Consider the following 15,642-nt stretch of genomic DNA (forward strand, 5'->3'; position numbering starts at 1 on the left):
TGGAATCATGTGCAAACGCCATAACTGTAACATTTAAACTCTAGTGGCCTTATCCATCTGATGTTTCTGTTATGTTGATTTTATGAACTGTGTTGCTTTGCTAGCATATTTGATGAACCAAATCCACCGGCACGGACACTCAGCAGTGTTCTGCCGTGGAAAGGGGCTGCAGCAAAATTTAAGCCACCTGAAAAATCGACATCTGTTAAGTGTGCGCTATATTTGGGATATTTTCTCCACTTTACCTTACACACTAACCAGTTGAGGCAACGGTAGACCAGCAACTCCTTTGTTTTGTGAAGATAAATTACATTTTTTGTCAGTTGATTCTGGTGTCTGGTGTCCTGAGATTACGGCCTCAGTACCCAGTGGGAAATGGTTAACTTACGCTACGGTATAGCAGTGAAAATATTCTAAATATAGCGTACATTTAAAGGTAGGGTCTGGAGGATTTCCCAGTTGCTGGAACACACATTCAAATTCAGCCCCTCCTATCAGGCTCAACTCTCCCGGGTGTACGGAGCCCGGATGTACGGAAGAAGGCTTCACAGAAGAGGTTCAGGCAAGGCTCGCACTGGTGCACGCTCGGACATGCTCGGACACGCTTGGGCACGGCACCTGCGCTCTCTCATTGGCTGGGGAAATCTCCGCCCAGAAGCGGTCCGAGCTCACAAAAACACCAAAATACAGTTAAAGGGCAGAAGCTCTGCAAACAGAGTCACCACCACACATGAGTAGAAGCGCATAGGTGATGATTAAGCAGGATTTCATTTGTATATGTCTATATTTTGTTTTGTTTGAAAATCCTCCAGATCCTACCTTTAAACTGATATGGATTTTTTGAGGTGGCTAAAAACTAACTAATTGAGCTAGCTATTGCTCAGTACCTTTTTCAATGTGTATATGTACTGCGGGGTTTTCTATCCTGGAAGTTATTTTAAACAAACACTGTGATTCGGTTTATAACATCTTTTGCAATTCGTTGTCTGTGGAGCAGTTCCAGACTTCATACTTAAAGGGATAGTGCACCCAAAAATGAAAATTCAGCCATTATCTACTCACCCATATGCCGATGGAGGCTCAGGTAAAGTTTTAGAGTCCTCACATCCCTTACAGAGATCCAAGGGGAGAGGAGGTAGCAACACAACTCCACCTAATGGAGGCTGACGGCGCCCCAGATTCAAACGTCCAAAAACACGTAATTGAAACCACAAAATATCTCCATACTGCTCGTCCGTATCTCACCGTAGTGAGAGTGGCTTCAGGACACTTGGATCACTACGGACGAGCAGTATGGAGATATTTTGTGGTTTCAATTATGTGTTTTTGGACGTTTGAATCTGGGGCGCCGTAAGCCATTAGATGGAGTTGTGTTGCTATCCACTCTCCCCTCAGATCTCCGCAAGGGATGTGAGGACTCTAAAACTTCACCTGAGCCTCCCTCGGCATATGGGTGAGTAGATAATGGCTGAATTTTCATTTTTGGGTGCTCTATCCTTTTAACGACAACACAAATTGTAGTTTTTGCACTTTAGCTTTTGGATTTAGGAGAGAGTTGTACATGTTTACTATTAGTTAAGGTCCGTCTTACCACAGGAATAACGTGTGAATTTTGGAAACAGGCATAATTACCTTTTAAGGCTGTTTAAAGGTGTAGTCTGTGATTCTAATACACTTTTTGTCAAATGCAGTAAATGTCTCCTCATGGTTCACTAGCTGTTCTGCGTGTACTGAAAAAAATCCAGTGTTCATACACAAACAAACAAAGTTGCTCGGACCAACACTATGCTGGCTACTCTCCCTCTTCCACGTCCTCGCCTACAAGGAAAAGAGCTACAGTATGATAGTAATGGCACCTAATTAATATCAGAAATATTAGCAGAGCTTCAAAAGAGCACTGAAAGAAGGCTGTATTTGTTGGGTTTTGACCTAAAATATTAACAATGTTTCTCCAGAATTACAGACTCTGCCTTTATGTTACATAAGTACCATGTTGTGAATGTTTTCCTCGAGGCAATGATGTTGTTAAATTTTTTATAATCCCCCTTACTGCTAAATTTAAGTGTTTATAAATGCCAGTGGTTTGTAACAGCATTAACACATTAAAATGTTTTCCAGAGAATATGAGTGGAGAAACAGGATTGTGATCTTGCCCTGGTATTTATTGGGATTTTCTGTGAGAAAGAGTACATGTGATTCCTGAAGTTGTGCCTCAGAGGCAGCTGCTAAATTACAAACTGTTCCAGCTCTGATATAATGATGACGTTGTTCAGAAGAATTTGATTTGAGTATTTTTTGACTGTGATGGTGTTTGTTGCAGGATGGCCGTCTACGAGTCAATGACCAGCTCATTGCAGTCAATGGGGAGTCATTGCACGGGATGACCAACCAGGACGCCATGGAAACGCTGCGCAAATCCATGTCTGTAGAGGGAAACAAGCGAGGGATGATTCAGCTCATTGTGGCCCGGCACGTGCCCAAAAACAGTGAGGTAGGCAAACAGTTTGGGAGGAGTCACACTGATGTACTCGAGGCTAATTGGCGTCACACAGAGTCAGATTTAATTGGTCTGCCACTGAATATTCCTTTAATCTGATATTGTCATTAATATGAGCGACCATAACTCCAAGTTGGACTGTGTGTTTCACTTCCCTCGTGTGTAATCACGTTCAGTATAAGGCACAATACACACACATACGTGCTCTAATGCAAATCCTGTCTGTAGACACGTGGAGGACATACTGACTGAAGAAGAGGGATCGCTACATTTCAGCCGCAGTGAATGATAAACGAGAGTGGCTTTCCTTTACCCCGCCACCGGCCCTAATCTATCCCCCATAGGTTTTTGTTGCTTGGAGATAGCTAGAGGAGGACCTTTATGAAGCAACCACACCACCATGCAAATCTTCAAACAGTCCCATTTCCTGTGTGAGATAGGTGATACCGTCTCACATTCCCCCTCATTCTCTATGTGATTTTCTTTGCCCACTGTGGGCCTTGATATGATATCTAAGAAGCACTTCACTGAGTTATGATTGACAGGCCTGCGGAATAACACTGTAGGATAGGCAGATAAAGAATATATATTGCTGCTGGGAGGATATTTGTCATTAGGCAACAGTCAGGAATATTGAGGTGAGGGGATCTCAACTTCATGAAATTCCCATTGTGATAGTGAGCTAATCCCAGCCTACCTGTCTCTAAGAGGAAGTGCATTCCGTCACCTACTGGAGTAACACAAACATGATTTAGCTGAATGTGAATGTGTATCTCAGGATTGTGGATTCATGTGTGAATACGACACACTCACGCACGTTCACTCACCCTCCAGCCAGAGGTTGTAGATCAGGTTTGATTAGTGTTGCCGTGACTCTAATTGGAGCCTGTGTCCCGTGGCTGTGTGTCAGTTTGGAGTACCACGCTGGGCCCCAGTCCCCCCTCACTGCCCTTCACCCTCCCTGCAAGCCCTTATCCTCTGAGCGCTCTGTCTCTCCCTCTTCTCACCACACATCACCCCCTGACGCCCTGTGCACTTGTTTTTCTTCTTGTTTTAATGTCATTTTTGCCCACCGCCCCAAAACATGTGGTTCTCCATAGTATGCCAGGTAGAAAATGGGATGAATACAGTAAGGGACTGGAGTCGAAATCTCACAGGTATCACTTAGAAAATGCTACACAACATAGCATAACTGTTCACCATAATAATTTTCATCTTGTGTTTTTCTCAATTTTACATTGGCATCCTTCAAGTCAGCATATATCTGCCTGAGTGTTTTATGTAACTCATTTTATTTAGCAAATAATACAAAGTCCTATATCAAACTCAGTAAATTAAAACTCACTTCAGTCAGACAACTCACATTTAAATGTTAATTTCAGTAGCAGAACATAGTCAGAGTTTGGCGTCCGGCCTCATTGCTCCCTGCAGATATGTTTACATGAGATATTAAGGGAGTGATGATTAAATATTTCCCTCCTTTTAGCCGGAGCCTGCAGATGGATGCTGGGGTAAAGGTGGGCCCGAAAAAAACGAGCAGTAGCATAGACAATGTAAAGGGGAGCTGGGAAGATTTTGCAGCTTAACTAGACCACCAAATTGGGAGGGTGTGTTTTGTAGATGACATATGACGTGTGTATGAATCAGTGCAGCTCAAGCTGACTGCCTGAACCAGCTGGCAAGCGTTGCTCCATTTGTGCATTAGCTGTTGTGTCGTGCTGTCTGGTCTTTCTCCACTTCTTTTTTGTCCAAACAAAGTCATTCAGTCTAGTGCAAGAAAAGGTGATCATGTATCCCTTGTTTTTCCTCTTTACTTTACATGAAACCACGCCCACTTCCGTTTCAATAAAGCCTTGGCGATGGGTTCCTATAGGAACAGCAGTCCCACAAAACATGACCGCTACATTAGCTTGGAATATAGCAATATAGGGAACTGAATTTGATGAATTCATTCTTTATCACACCACAAATGAAACAAGAATCAGCTAGCTAGCACACTCCACGGTCCCTTCACTTCACTCTGCGCTGCTAGGAGACTACTTCACCAGGAGGGGAGCAGGCAACTAGAGATGCTGCGGTTTGTGCTGGATGAATTTGAGTTGCAACAGCCACTAAACGGAGGTCTGTCTCCAGAGCTGGCACCTGCTCTCCTCCTAGTAAAGTAGTCTCATAGCAGCAGGGACTGAGGCAAAGGCACCACAGGGTGCCCTAGCTAGCTAAGTCTTGGTCTCATTAACAATGAATTTATCAAGATCTGTTCTCTATGTTGGTATTTTACAAGCAACTGTGTCTGTCACACTTCGCTGGACCCACCTGAGTGTGATTTTCATGGGAACACAACCACTGAGGCTTTCTGGATACGGAAGTGGGCGTGGTTTCATTCGAAATAGTTTTCAGAAACAATAGACAGATAAATATTATTCGTCTAAAACAGAAAGCAGCAGCTTTAAAATGAAATATTGTTACTGTAAGAAACACAAAATGTGCTTTATAACTTTAAAATGCATTATTTTAGAAATTGTTCACCCTGCTATGTTTTCCATCACCACTCAGTGAAGCCCTTTTAGGCTATGAACCCTCATTTCCAATTCTTCTGTCAGACTCAGACAAACAACAGCCGTGTTTAAAAGAGACACAACCCTGTCATTTATTTAAAGGAGCCCACTGTGCTCATACAGCTATGGTGCCAACACTCCAGCAAAGCTAATGCAGGGTCGTCTTTTAGAAGAGTAACCTGACGCACCAGGTGGTTTGTTACACAGAATCATGTGAGACGCCATCATGGGAAACTTTTTGTGAAGGGCAGGCACCTTTTAAAAGATACATGGGAGGTGATTGGATGAACCATCTGTCTATCACGTCTATCAAGGATGCTGAAACCAGTCAGGAGAAGAGTTCAGTGCTGTTCTTTGCTCTTATGTAAATATAACTGATGCTAGTGCAGCATCTGCGCTAACCTCTGTAGGAGCTGCCATTGTTGTATATGTTGTATACATCGCCTTTCTATTGTCCCACCTGAATGCTGCCAGTAGCTCCTCACAGGATGCTGATTGTTCTGAACCGCTGGTGATTCAGACACAAACACATTATTTAAAGCCTTACAAGGTGGATTTCTGTGTGAAGTCATGATATACTGAGAATCAAGCTGCTGTGCAAGGTAAACAAATTAGTCCAACGTGGCTCAGTTTTGCTGCAGTTGAACGTGATGTTACCATCAGGGTGAGATTACCTTGAACCATTGTGTCTCTCCTGTTTATCTCATGATTGTCATGATGAAAGATAAAATGTTTGCCTTCGTGCAACCTTTGCAGTGCAGTGAAATGCCTCCCTTATGATTTTATAAACCACGTGCAGTGTTTTTGCATCTTACAACCCTTGAAACAAATAGATCTTTCACTCCAGTTGAACTGGGTTGTTTAATTCATTGTTTTACTGGTGCCTAAAGCACCAAACGACGCAACCCTGTGCGTTTTTCGAATACAGGTTTTTGTGAGGTTGTTAGACTTCACAGCTTTCTCTTTTCTCTCTGCCTTAACTCCCCCTCCCTCTTTCCTATCCAAACTAGGGGAGAGGACATGTGTCCCTCTGGGGAACGCTCAGCCCCAAGGTTCAGTGAGTTCTATCACTTCGGTCCAGTCACTCTCCTGTCCTCTTTAATCCTTCACCAGCAGGCAGACAGGTAGACAGACTGACACTGAGCAGACAGTTAAGGTCACAGACAAACACATTTTTTTTTTTTTTTTAGAAACGGCAAAAATATATTTTTTTATTATTACACTGTCACCATGAAGGTAAAATGATGCAGTTTTTGGAGTAAAGTTTTTTACATTCTTGATCCATTTGAGGAAACTATTCAGAGAGGAAGTTTGACATGTTTGTATATAACTCGACATTTCCTTTACATCAGTTGCTACGAGACAGCATAATGTGTGGCGTTGCAGAGAGGGATGTTGCTGAGTGCATGTGAAACAAAAAGAGAAGGAGATGTAACAGTGCATTTTAGATTCCATCCATTAAACTCCCATTACAGGCTGCTGAAGATGCAGTGTTTTCTGGAGACTTAGTGGTTTGAAAAGGTGCCATGAAGTCACCAGAGGAAATTTTAATATACTCAGAGTAGAGTAAAGATAAGATTGTAAATGAAGAATTTAAGGTCAGTTGCAAACCTCAAATAAGAAAAGCAGAAGTTAAATGTCGACACAGGCTCCCGGCAGTTACAGCCACCTCCCCCCCTTTCTCCCTTCTCCCCCGCTCTGCTGTGTTAGCCAGGCAGATATGTGGGGAGCCAGCGCCAGTTTGCCACTGTCACCCAGCCGAATGGGAGTGAGCACTGGAGGCCACCATTGAAATGAATCAGATCCATCACTGTCTGCAGGGGAGAGGAGCTGAGCAGCACAGCCTAATGCACCGGGAGGGGGGTGGGCTTCGATGGGTGCAGCGTATCCAGGCCACCCTACTCCATGAAAATTGCATTGATTTCATCATTGCTCTGTCCTCAGGGCTGAAGTACGATCAACTATCTTAGAGGAGAGAAGTGTGATGTTTCCTGGTAGTTGAAGCTGGCTTGGTTTGGTCACTGAACTTCTCTTGTATATGATGTAACTAAAAGTGTTCTGGCAGAAAAGGACTGCTGAAGACAGACCACTGAAATAATGCTGATTGCTTTTTGGACTCCCGTTTCGAAGCTTCGAGTTTGACATGTTGGCCTCCAATCCCCATCTTGGATTTTTAAAGCCAGAAGTGACCATATCAGGACAAGAGGATGGGGATAACCCTAACACTAGTTGCTAGCTTGGTTAGCACAGTGCATTTACAGCTATAGCCATATAACCATCAAAACAAAATGTACTGACCAGAAAAACTGAATATCCGAGGTTATTTTAGTGCAATCAAACGCTGAACAATTAACTTTCATAAACTGAAAACACACAAAAATAGCAACAACTATGTCTACAGTCTGAATCTGAGGTTATAGTTACATTGCCTAACCAATGTTGGCGCTGTGGTGGCAACTTCTCAACGGATGGCTCCCAGCTGTCACTTTGTGGCCCCACCTTTAATTATGAATAACTTTAAGCCTTGATAAAGAGCTTTAAACAGATTGTTAGCTGTCATGAGAAATGTCACAGGGAAAATTACCTACAGAGACCACAACCATTTTTTGTACCAGGCTGCAAACATGTTTACTTCTGCCATAAAGTTGGGCATTTTAAGATGGAGGTCTACGAGGACTCACTCTTGGAGTCGGCCTCAAGTGGCCATTCAGCCCCGGATGTTGTTCTTTGGTCAGACGAAATGAGCGAAGGGAGCGCTGAGGCAGGATTAAAGACCGTTTGCTTTGAACAACATCCCACTCTAACTTCAATACATCCATATTTCAAACAACGATTACCTTTAGATCATTTTTTATGTAAATTTGCTTTTTCTTTCCACCCTTGTCGCCCCACTCATTAGTCTCTTTTTGTGAAATGAATTTTTTCACCAATTACTCTCACCTCTTACAACAATCATTACAAAGGTGTGAAGACACAAGCTCTGAAAGGTCATTCAAAAAGTTTTCTAAAGATCACAAAGCACTGAGTTACTTTTTGTTTTGGCACTTCTGCTTCCCTGCAACACAGGGATACAAACATGCACTACAGAAATGCACTATGTGACACTGTCGTCGTGTGTCAGGACTATGCGATCGCTCACAGTAGCCTCACACACAAATATATAATCCCAACAAAAACACACACACTTCCACATATTGCCCAAGGTCTCCCAGTAGCCCATTTGCTTTCAGGGACTTGGGGCGAGATCCCTCCAGACACATTGTCTTAGTAGCAAAGACAAGTGTTTCAATAGGCTGCTTATGATTAGGCCCATGTCTGAGGTGGAGTACCTGATCTATTTTTCCTGTCAATACAACAGAGGCAGCGAGTGGCCTTTGCCTTGGGTTAAATGAGAATTTTCTTTTCGACCTTGAAATAAAGGAACAAAAATACTTCAGTATGATTAAGGATGTATTCAAGTGGAACAAGGCAGCGTGCCGCACTGTATGGGGCCTATTTTTGATGGAGCACAAACCTGGAAGGTCCCCATGAGCTTTATTCAAAATCTGACCCTTTGTGGATCCTTTCTGCTCCTATCCAATCCTAAAAATACAAGTCTCAATTTGTCAAGGAAGAGTTTTTGCCAGCTGGGTCACAGGGTAGCAGTGGGTCGAACAAGCACTAAAAAGCAACAAGATCAAAGTCAGAAGAGCTGACAAAGCTTCTTACTGTAAATAAGCACAGTGTCTTTAGTTGGTTTTGACTGCTTTTGGAAACCAGCCTGGAAACCAATGTCTTGTAATGCATTTGATGTGCAGTCAGAGAGAAGACAAAGGTAGGCAGAAAAAATGTAATTCATCTGCTCATGACACACATGCACACAGTATATCCAGACACTCTGTACCGGAACAATTACTTTTTCCTCTGCTCTGGTTCCACAGATAGCCCTTGTTTGAAAAACTACCATTCTGCCCCAGATAGTCAAGCGATATGATTGGTCATTGGCAATTTGTTTGAAGCATTGTAATTGCACGGCTGCTTCAGAGGCTGTGTAATTTCTCCTTCTATATCCGAGTTCTATTAATATATCGTCACATGTGTTTAAGCAATTAAATTTATGAAAAGCCATTTTAATTCCATTTCTTTTATGGCCACACTTCATGAACGTTCTCCGTCTTACAAGTTTTTAGTGCAAAGACTGATCCTCAAGTCACAAACCCCAAAGTCCTGTAACTGGTTCAGATGCAGATCTGTTACAGTAGTTTGGTGATTGGATTTTCAACTCTCTGCCATCCAAGATTTAAATGCATTTATTCAAGAATTCAGATATTAAGTCTGATATCTCAGTGCTTCAGTCGTTTTGTGGAAGTATGGTTTTGTCCTCCATATACAGCGATCAGCCAACACATTAAAACCACTGACGGGTGACGTGAATAACTTTGATTATTTTGTTCCAATGCATTGTTCTGCTGGGAAACCTTTGGTTCTGGCATTCATGTAGATACCACCTGACTTTCTCAAACACCGTTGTAGACCAAGTACCCCCCCTCATGGCAACAGCACTCCCCAATGGCAGTGGGCCCCCAGCAGGACAATGCACCATGCCACACTGCAAACATTGCTCAAGAATGACCTAAGGAATGTGACAAAGACCTCAAAGTGTCAACCTGGCCTCCAAAGTCCCTAGATCCCAGTCTGAATGAGCATCTGCCGCCAACGCACTGGTGCCAGACACCATAGGACATTTCCAGAGATCCTGTGTCCATGCCTCGACAGGTCACAGGCCAAGTCCGATCCAAGGAGGCCCCACCTTGGATTAGGGGTACATCTGGGGTACTGGCACATCACAAGAATCCTTGAGCAGATTGGAACCTGGGAAGTTTAGAAGCCAGGTCGAGATATTGGGCTTTTTGTCTCGCTCCACGGGCCATTTCTAAACAGTTTCTGTAGTGTGGCATGGTGCTTTTTTCTGCTGGGGGGCCACTGCCATTGGGGAGTAGTGTTGCCATGAGGGGGGGTACTTGGTCTGCAACGGTGTTTGAGTGGGTGGAACATGTCAAGTGGTATCCACATGAATGCCAGAAGCAAAGGTTTCCTAGCAGAACAATGCATCGGGACAAAATAATCAAAGTTACTGACAAAGTTACAAACTGTGGCACAAATATAGGAGATTGCAGTATGCTGAGGCGAAAGGTGTGCTGGATATTCTTCAGAACTAAAGGCTAATCAGTTCCACTTGCAGTTGACATATAGTCCTAATTCATTAGCAGTTTATTTGAATGTGATCTTTAGCTCTCTTGTTGATCAGCTGCCGGCATCTCTACTGCCGCTAAAACTGACAATTGGACTATTATATGGCAGAATAAAGGAGTCTGCTTATCATGGGACATCATCAGAACTCATTTCAATACAAAGAGGATTATTAGAAAAGTGAAATAACAGCTAATGTGATGAGATTTAAAGTTATGTTATGCCAAGCTTAAAAGACAGATAAAGCTGGATTTTATGTCTGAGCTTATGTCTGAGACACCCCCCCCCCCTCCACCCGCCGCTTCTCCCTCTTATCCTGTTTATGAACTTTCGCTCGGTGGTGGATGTTTGTTTCTGTCTGTTGCAACAGCCGCGGCAGTTCATGACACTACTAAGATATTTATCACCGCGGCATCTAAAAGCAGACAGGCTGATGATAAGCATTCTTGTGGCTGGGGTTCATTTCTCTGATTTGAAATTCATCACATGATGCACGCGTACGCCTCTCCGTGCATTTGCGATGTTATTTATGACGAAGATCTCCAGCAGACATCGACTATTTTTTGACAGACTGGCTGTCTTGTGGTTGTTTTTTTTTTTTTCATCGTTGTCCTTCTTGACAGCGCTGCCGCTACTTGCCAATAAAGCACTGCATTAATCAGAGCCAAAAAAATAAATAAAAAACACACTTCCACCCTGTCTGTGTCTGAGATACTACACGTGTGCAGATTGAGTTGAATTTCACAGTGTACTATTTTTACATTGAGCTGCTCCGCCATCGAGTTCTCATGATAATTCATGAGAAGAAGCCTCCGCCTAAGGACGGCAATGCTATCACTTCATTCCTCCGCTTCAGATATTTCTTTCACTTTACTTTCACTTTCTTTTTGTGCTTGTCTCAGCACAGCTTTCTGTCAAGACCGCCTCAAGACATAAATGTAAAGCTTTTATGTAAAGCATTCCTCTTTTGACCACTTGAAAGACTTTCCAGTCCAGCAACCCCAATTATGTAAATACCATGTGGGACAAGAAACCACTGCAAAGTTGCCCGCCGCATTTAGTCACCTGAGAAAAGTGTTTCTGGATCCCTGTTTTCTCATTTCCTTAAGCCACCGACATAGTACCACATTTATGGAAATGTCCAGCGGTGTCTGCTGTTCCTCAACAAATGGACCATTTGTGATGCTGACATTTAATACACTGCTGAGGTTTTGATATGCATGACAGCTAATTAACGTCAGTGCTTTAAATTGAAGGAATGTGACAGGCTCATAACAGCATGATGCAGAAGGATGACAAGGCAGCATGAATGGTGAGGTGGGGGGTTAACCCACATTTTTACACTGACATAATGACATGAGGCAATAATATATACAACAGTAAGTGGAATCAGAATGATGCAATTTACATATAATGGGGTTGTAGCTAAAAATGACGTCTTCTAAAACAGTTTGCTGATGATAATGATGACCAACTAGGGATCGCAGTTTACCATACTCTTCCATTTTACAACTAACCATTAGGAGACATGGTCATGTACAGCAGAAACACTGCTTTATTATTGATGAGAATCAGCAGGAGGCGCAGGAGGAAGATCAAAGCAGCACACACTTTATTCACCGCACTCACCTTAGCATTGTTGCATCATGGGAGCTTGCAGACATAGCGGCTTACATACCTCTGTGAAGAGAGCGCACACAACAGCTTATTCTGTATGTGAGAGCACAGAAGTAGCCTCCTCAGCATGCCGATGGGCCTGTTTGTAATCCATTCCAAAAACATTGCTCGTTAGTCACTGAGTGAACGTTTATGCAAAGAGACAAGAGGGAAGGAAGTGGCTGGCCCCAACAAAAGACGCTCACTTGGATGAGAGAGGGGCTGATCGATAGAGCCTTGAGAGAGCTATCAATCAGAGCCCCGGCCCAGTAAATTATGGTTTTATTAGTATTGAGCTGACCACTGCTGGGACGGACCTTAAAACATTGAGATGCTGGCCCACATCAGGGGTTAGAGAGAGGGAGGGAAATTTGTGTCAACCCCCCTCCGTCCCCCCCACAACATCATATAGAGTGATTGAACTCCAGTCGGATCATGACTTGTAGAGACTAAAGCTCTCCTGCTGTCATAGCAAACAGCGGTTATTCATGGGAAGAGGACAGAGCGAGGGCACAACGCGGTGCACTCTGGGAAATGCAGTTTGCAATGAAGTGGTGACTAAATTGAGGGAAGTAGATCGCGGAGCAGCAGAAATGCAATTCCAGCGCTGCTGGGTCCTCATTCCCAGCCGGCCCTCTGAGGACTAACTCATTTAGGAGCAGCAGGGGAAACTCAATAGGACCAATTGAGAAAATAATATATTGAATCTGGTGGTTGAGTGGGCTGCTTGGGCATGGTGGAGGACCGCGGAGGTGAAGTGTGTGTGAAAAACCCAAGTGTTTTTAAACAAAATACACACGTGTGCATGAATACATATACACACACATTCCTTGAACTTAGCAGAGTAGTTCATGTGATGTTCACTTGTTAGCTGTATATGATACACTGTGCATGAACTTGTGTTATATGAACAGATTCCTGCTGAAGAGAGAAAAGGAGATGGTAGAGATTAAGTCCACTAGTTTGGTTCAGCCAAGAATATCTCACAAATTATTGGATGGATTGCCATTAAATCATGTACAGACAATCACTGAAGCCTACTGACTTTGGTGATCCCCTGACTCTTCCTCTAACATTATCATTTTTATTTATTTTTTATTAGAAATTAGAAATAGCCTCTTGGTTAATTCTGGCATTTTTAAACTATTTGTATTTATTTATTTTCACTGTCCTCTCTTAAATAAACTAAACCAAACTAAAACCACGACATTGACATTTGGTGTTTTGAGCGAAATATCTAGCCAATCTCTTGGATAAATTGCCATAAAGTTTGGCCCACACAATCCCCAGAGGATGAACAGTCACAACTTTTCATCTACAGCCATCATTGCATCAAACTTTTAATAATGACATTCATTATCCTCCGCTGTACATTGTGCTAATTAAATGTTAGCATGCTAACACACTAAAGCAAGATGGCGTACATGGTAAACATGTTGCCTGCTAAAAATCAGCATATTAGCATTGTTGTTGAGCATGTACAAATGCTAATGATAGTGTTTAGCGTCATAGAGCTGCTAATATGGCTGAATCTCTGTGGGTTAGTCGCATTGAGCACATAATTCCCTGGACAGTGTAGTGGAGTTTCCACGCACAAGGAAGTTGTTCATTTCTTGTTTCACAATTTGCTTTTTGCGTCTAGAACAGCTTTGTCTTTTTAAAAATGCACTGTTGGAACTGTTCTAATACAACAGTGAGGCCCATGACTAAGTGTCATTGTGGTCTTGTATCTGTGCCGGAAGTGATCCTCACTTCTCTAATGGAGCGGACTAGTAAGCATCTCAACTGTAAGCCTCCGTTTCTGTGAGAATCAAAATGAGCGTAATAGCCCTCGCCTGGTTGTCTGTAGCAGGACACCCTTTATATGTTTGCTTAGAGGATCATCAGTGGTGGACCAGTCAAACGTGACCAGAAGTTATTCTTACATACCTGGCTATCGTGCTGATTCCCCAACTGCGTGATGTTTTTGTGAAATTGAAGTCTTGCTAAGAACTCCTAAAAGACCCGGGCACCCACTTTGGGAAGCGCGGGCATTAGCTGAGGCTCTAGGTGGATGTGAGCAGCTAATGAAAGTGGGGTATCTAGCCAGCAGAGAGGTGAGTTGTGCCTGGGGCAGGATGCAGCAGCTTAAGGATTGTAATTACAGCATTATGGTGGAGGTTGACTGGATTAGGGCCACAGCAACAGGCTGAGACTGGGATAGAAGGCCAGGAAATGGCCATGGACTAGACATTATTAGCCTTAGTTGACAGCTTAAGACTGGCCCTGTCAACACACTGCTTCTTCTCCCTCACTGAGAACTCAAGGTCAGGGAGATGCTGATGCACAAGCAGAAACACGTTTGTGCATGAGTCTGCACTTACTCAAAGCGCATATGAACACAAACACACGTGCACATGAATACAGGTATGCACACACACTTTCACGCTGCATTCACACAGGAGAATAACAGCATTACCTTGAGCACACAAACACACAGGCGTGCTCAGTGAGTCCAGTGGGAGCCGAGCAGCAGATGATCTTGACTGGGCTCAGTGTAAGTCACAGTGCTCTGCCCTCTCCCTCAGTCAACAGGATAATCCACTCTGAAAATGACTAGATTAAGACAGATTAAACACATGATGAGGTGATGAGAACCGGTGTTAAGAACGGACTAAAATCCCAACAAAGACACTGAAAAACTTAAAGGAACACATCCAGGTTTGGACAGATAAGCTCCTTGATCAACTCAATGTGGCTGTTTCGGGGTTTTAATACCGTGATACCACAGAGTGTTTTATTTTTGTCTTCTGAGGCAATTGTGATGATTGATGCCGGTGCTTACAATCCAATTTTTCTTCTGTTCATTTCATTACTTTATTAACCTGCTGCCTCTGCTCTGCAGGGATGACAAAATGCATCTGTTCCTGCATGGGCATCAAAAGATATTTCTTAGGAAAAGACCGTAACATGGAATCACGACTGTGATATCAAATATCAGGTGACAGCAGAGAGTGCACATTTTACATGAAATGTCACAGCTTGTCATGCGCTAGTCAGTAAACATTCGCAAGTCAGTAAACATGCACAGTGTGCTAAAGCATTAGCATGCACAGAAGCGGACTTAATTAATACTGGATACACAAAGATTAAATAGCTGCCATTTTGCCTCTGTGTTAAGTTGGCTCCTGAGTCTATTTGCCATAGAGGCCAATGAGTACTTTGAAGAAAAGCCTGTTCAGAGCTCGGAGATAGAGGGAGACAGTTACAGAGTGGACTTTCTGAGATCTACTCCTCTTGACACATTCTACACATAGTTTCATATCATTTGGTTCACAGCTGCTTGCTCTCTGTCCACCCATTTCCCTGCCTCTCACCTGAAACACTCCATCTTACTTCTTTTCAGCTCATGACAGATCTGCAGCAGATTAAAAAGAGCAGAGAGGGCTTGAGTGAAAGAGAGAGACGCGAGTAAAATAAATCTTTATTTCGACAATTTGAGCTTTATTGAGTCGGAATCATCCAGGGACAAGCTTTTTATTATAAGGCTGCCAGTCGCCGTGGCTCTGATTGTAATTGTGTTGACCCTGCCCCCACTTTCACGCTCACACATACGCACATGCCTTCCCTCCTCGCCCCTCGCTCTTATCAACACGCTGTCCTGATAAAGTCCGGCACTCTCAACCTCATTAAACCTCTCATTTATATTAAACAGCCGATAAGTTC

General features: G+C 43.2%; 1 protein-coding gene across 4 annotated transcripts in view; it reads left to right on the forward strand.

Moving 5' to 3' along the window:
* pard3aa (par-3 family cell polarity regulator alpha, a) overlaps positions 1 to 15,642 on the forward strand; it is a 415,766-nt gene that overhangs the window by 229,007 nt on the left and 171,117 nt on the right. For all 4 annotated transcript variants that reach the window (XM_050056584.1, XM_050056585.1, XM_050056586.1 and 1 more), the window contains one exon: positions 2,321 to 2,491. In XM_050056584.1, coding sequence (XP_049912541.1) covers positions 2,321 to 2,491 — 171 coding nt within the window. The remainder of the gene's footprint in view (positions 1 to 2,320; positions 2,492 to 15,642) is intronic.

This window comes from Epinephelus moara, chromosome 11 (assembly GCF_006386435.1).
Source record: "Epinephelus moara isolate mb chromosome 11, YSFRI_EMoa_1.0, whole genome shotgun sequence".
Classification (NCBI taxonomy): Eukaryota; Metazoa; Chordata; class Actinopteri; order Perciformes; family Serranidae; genus Epinephelus; species Epinephelus moara.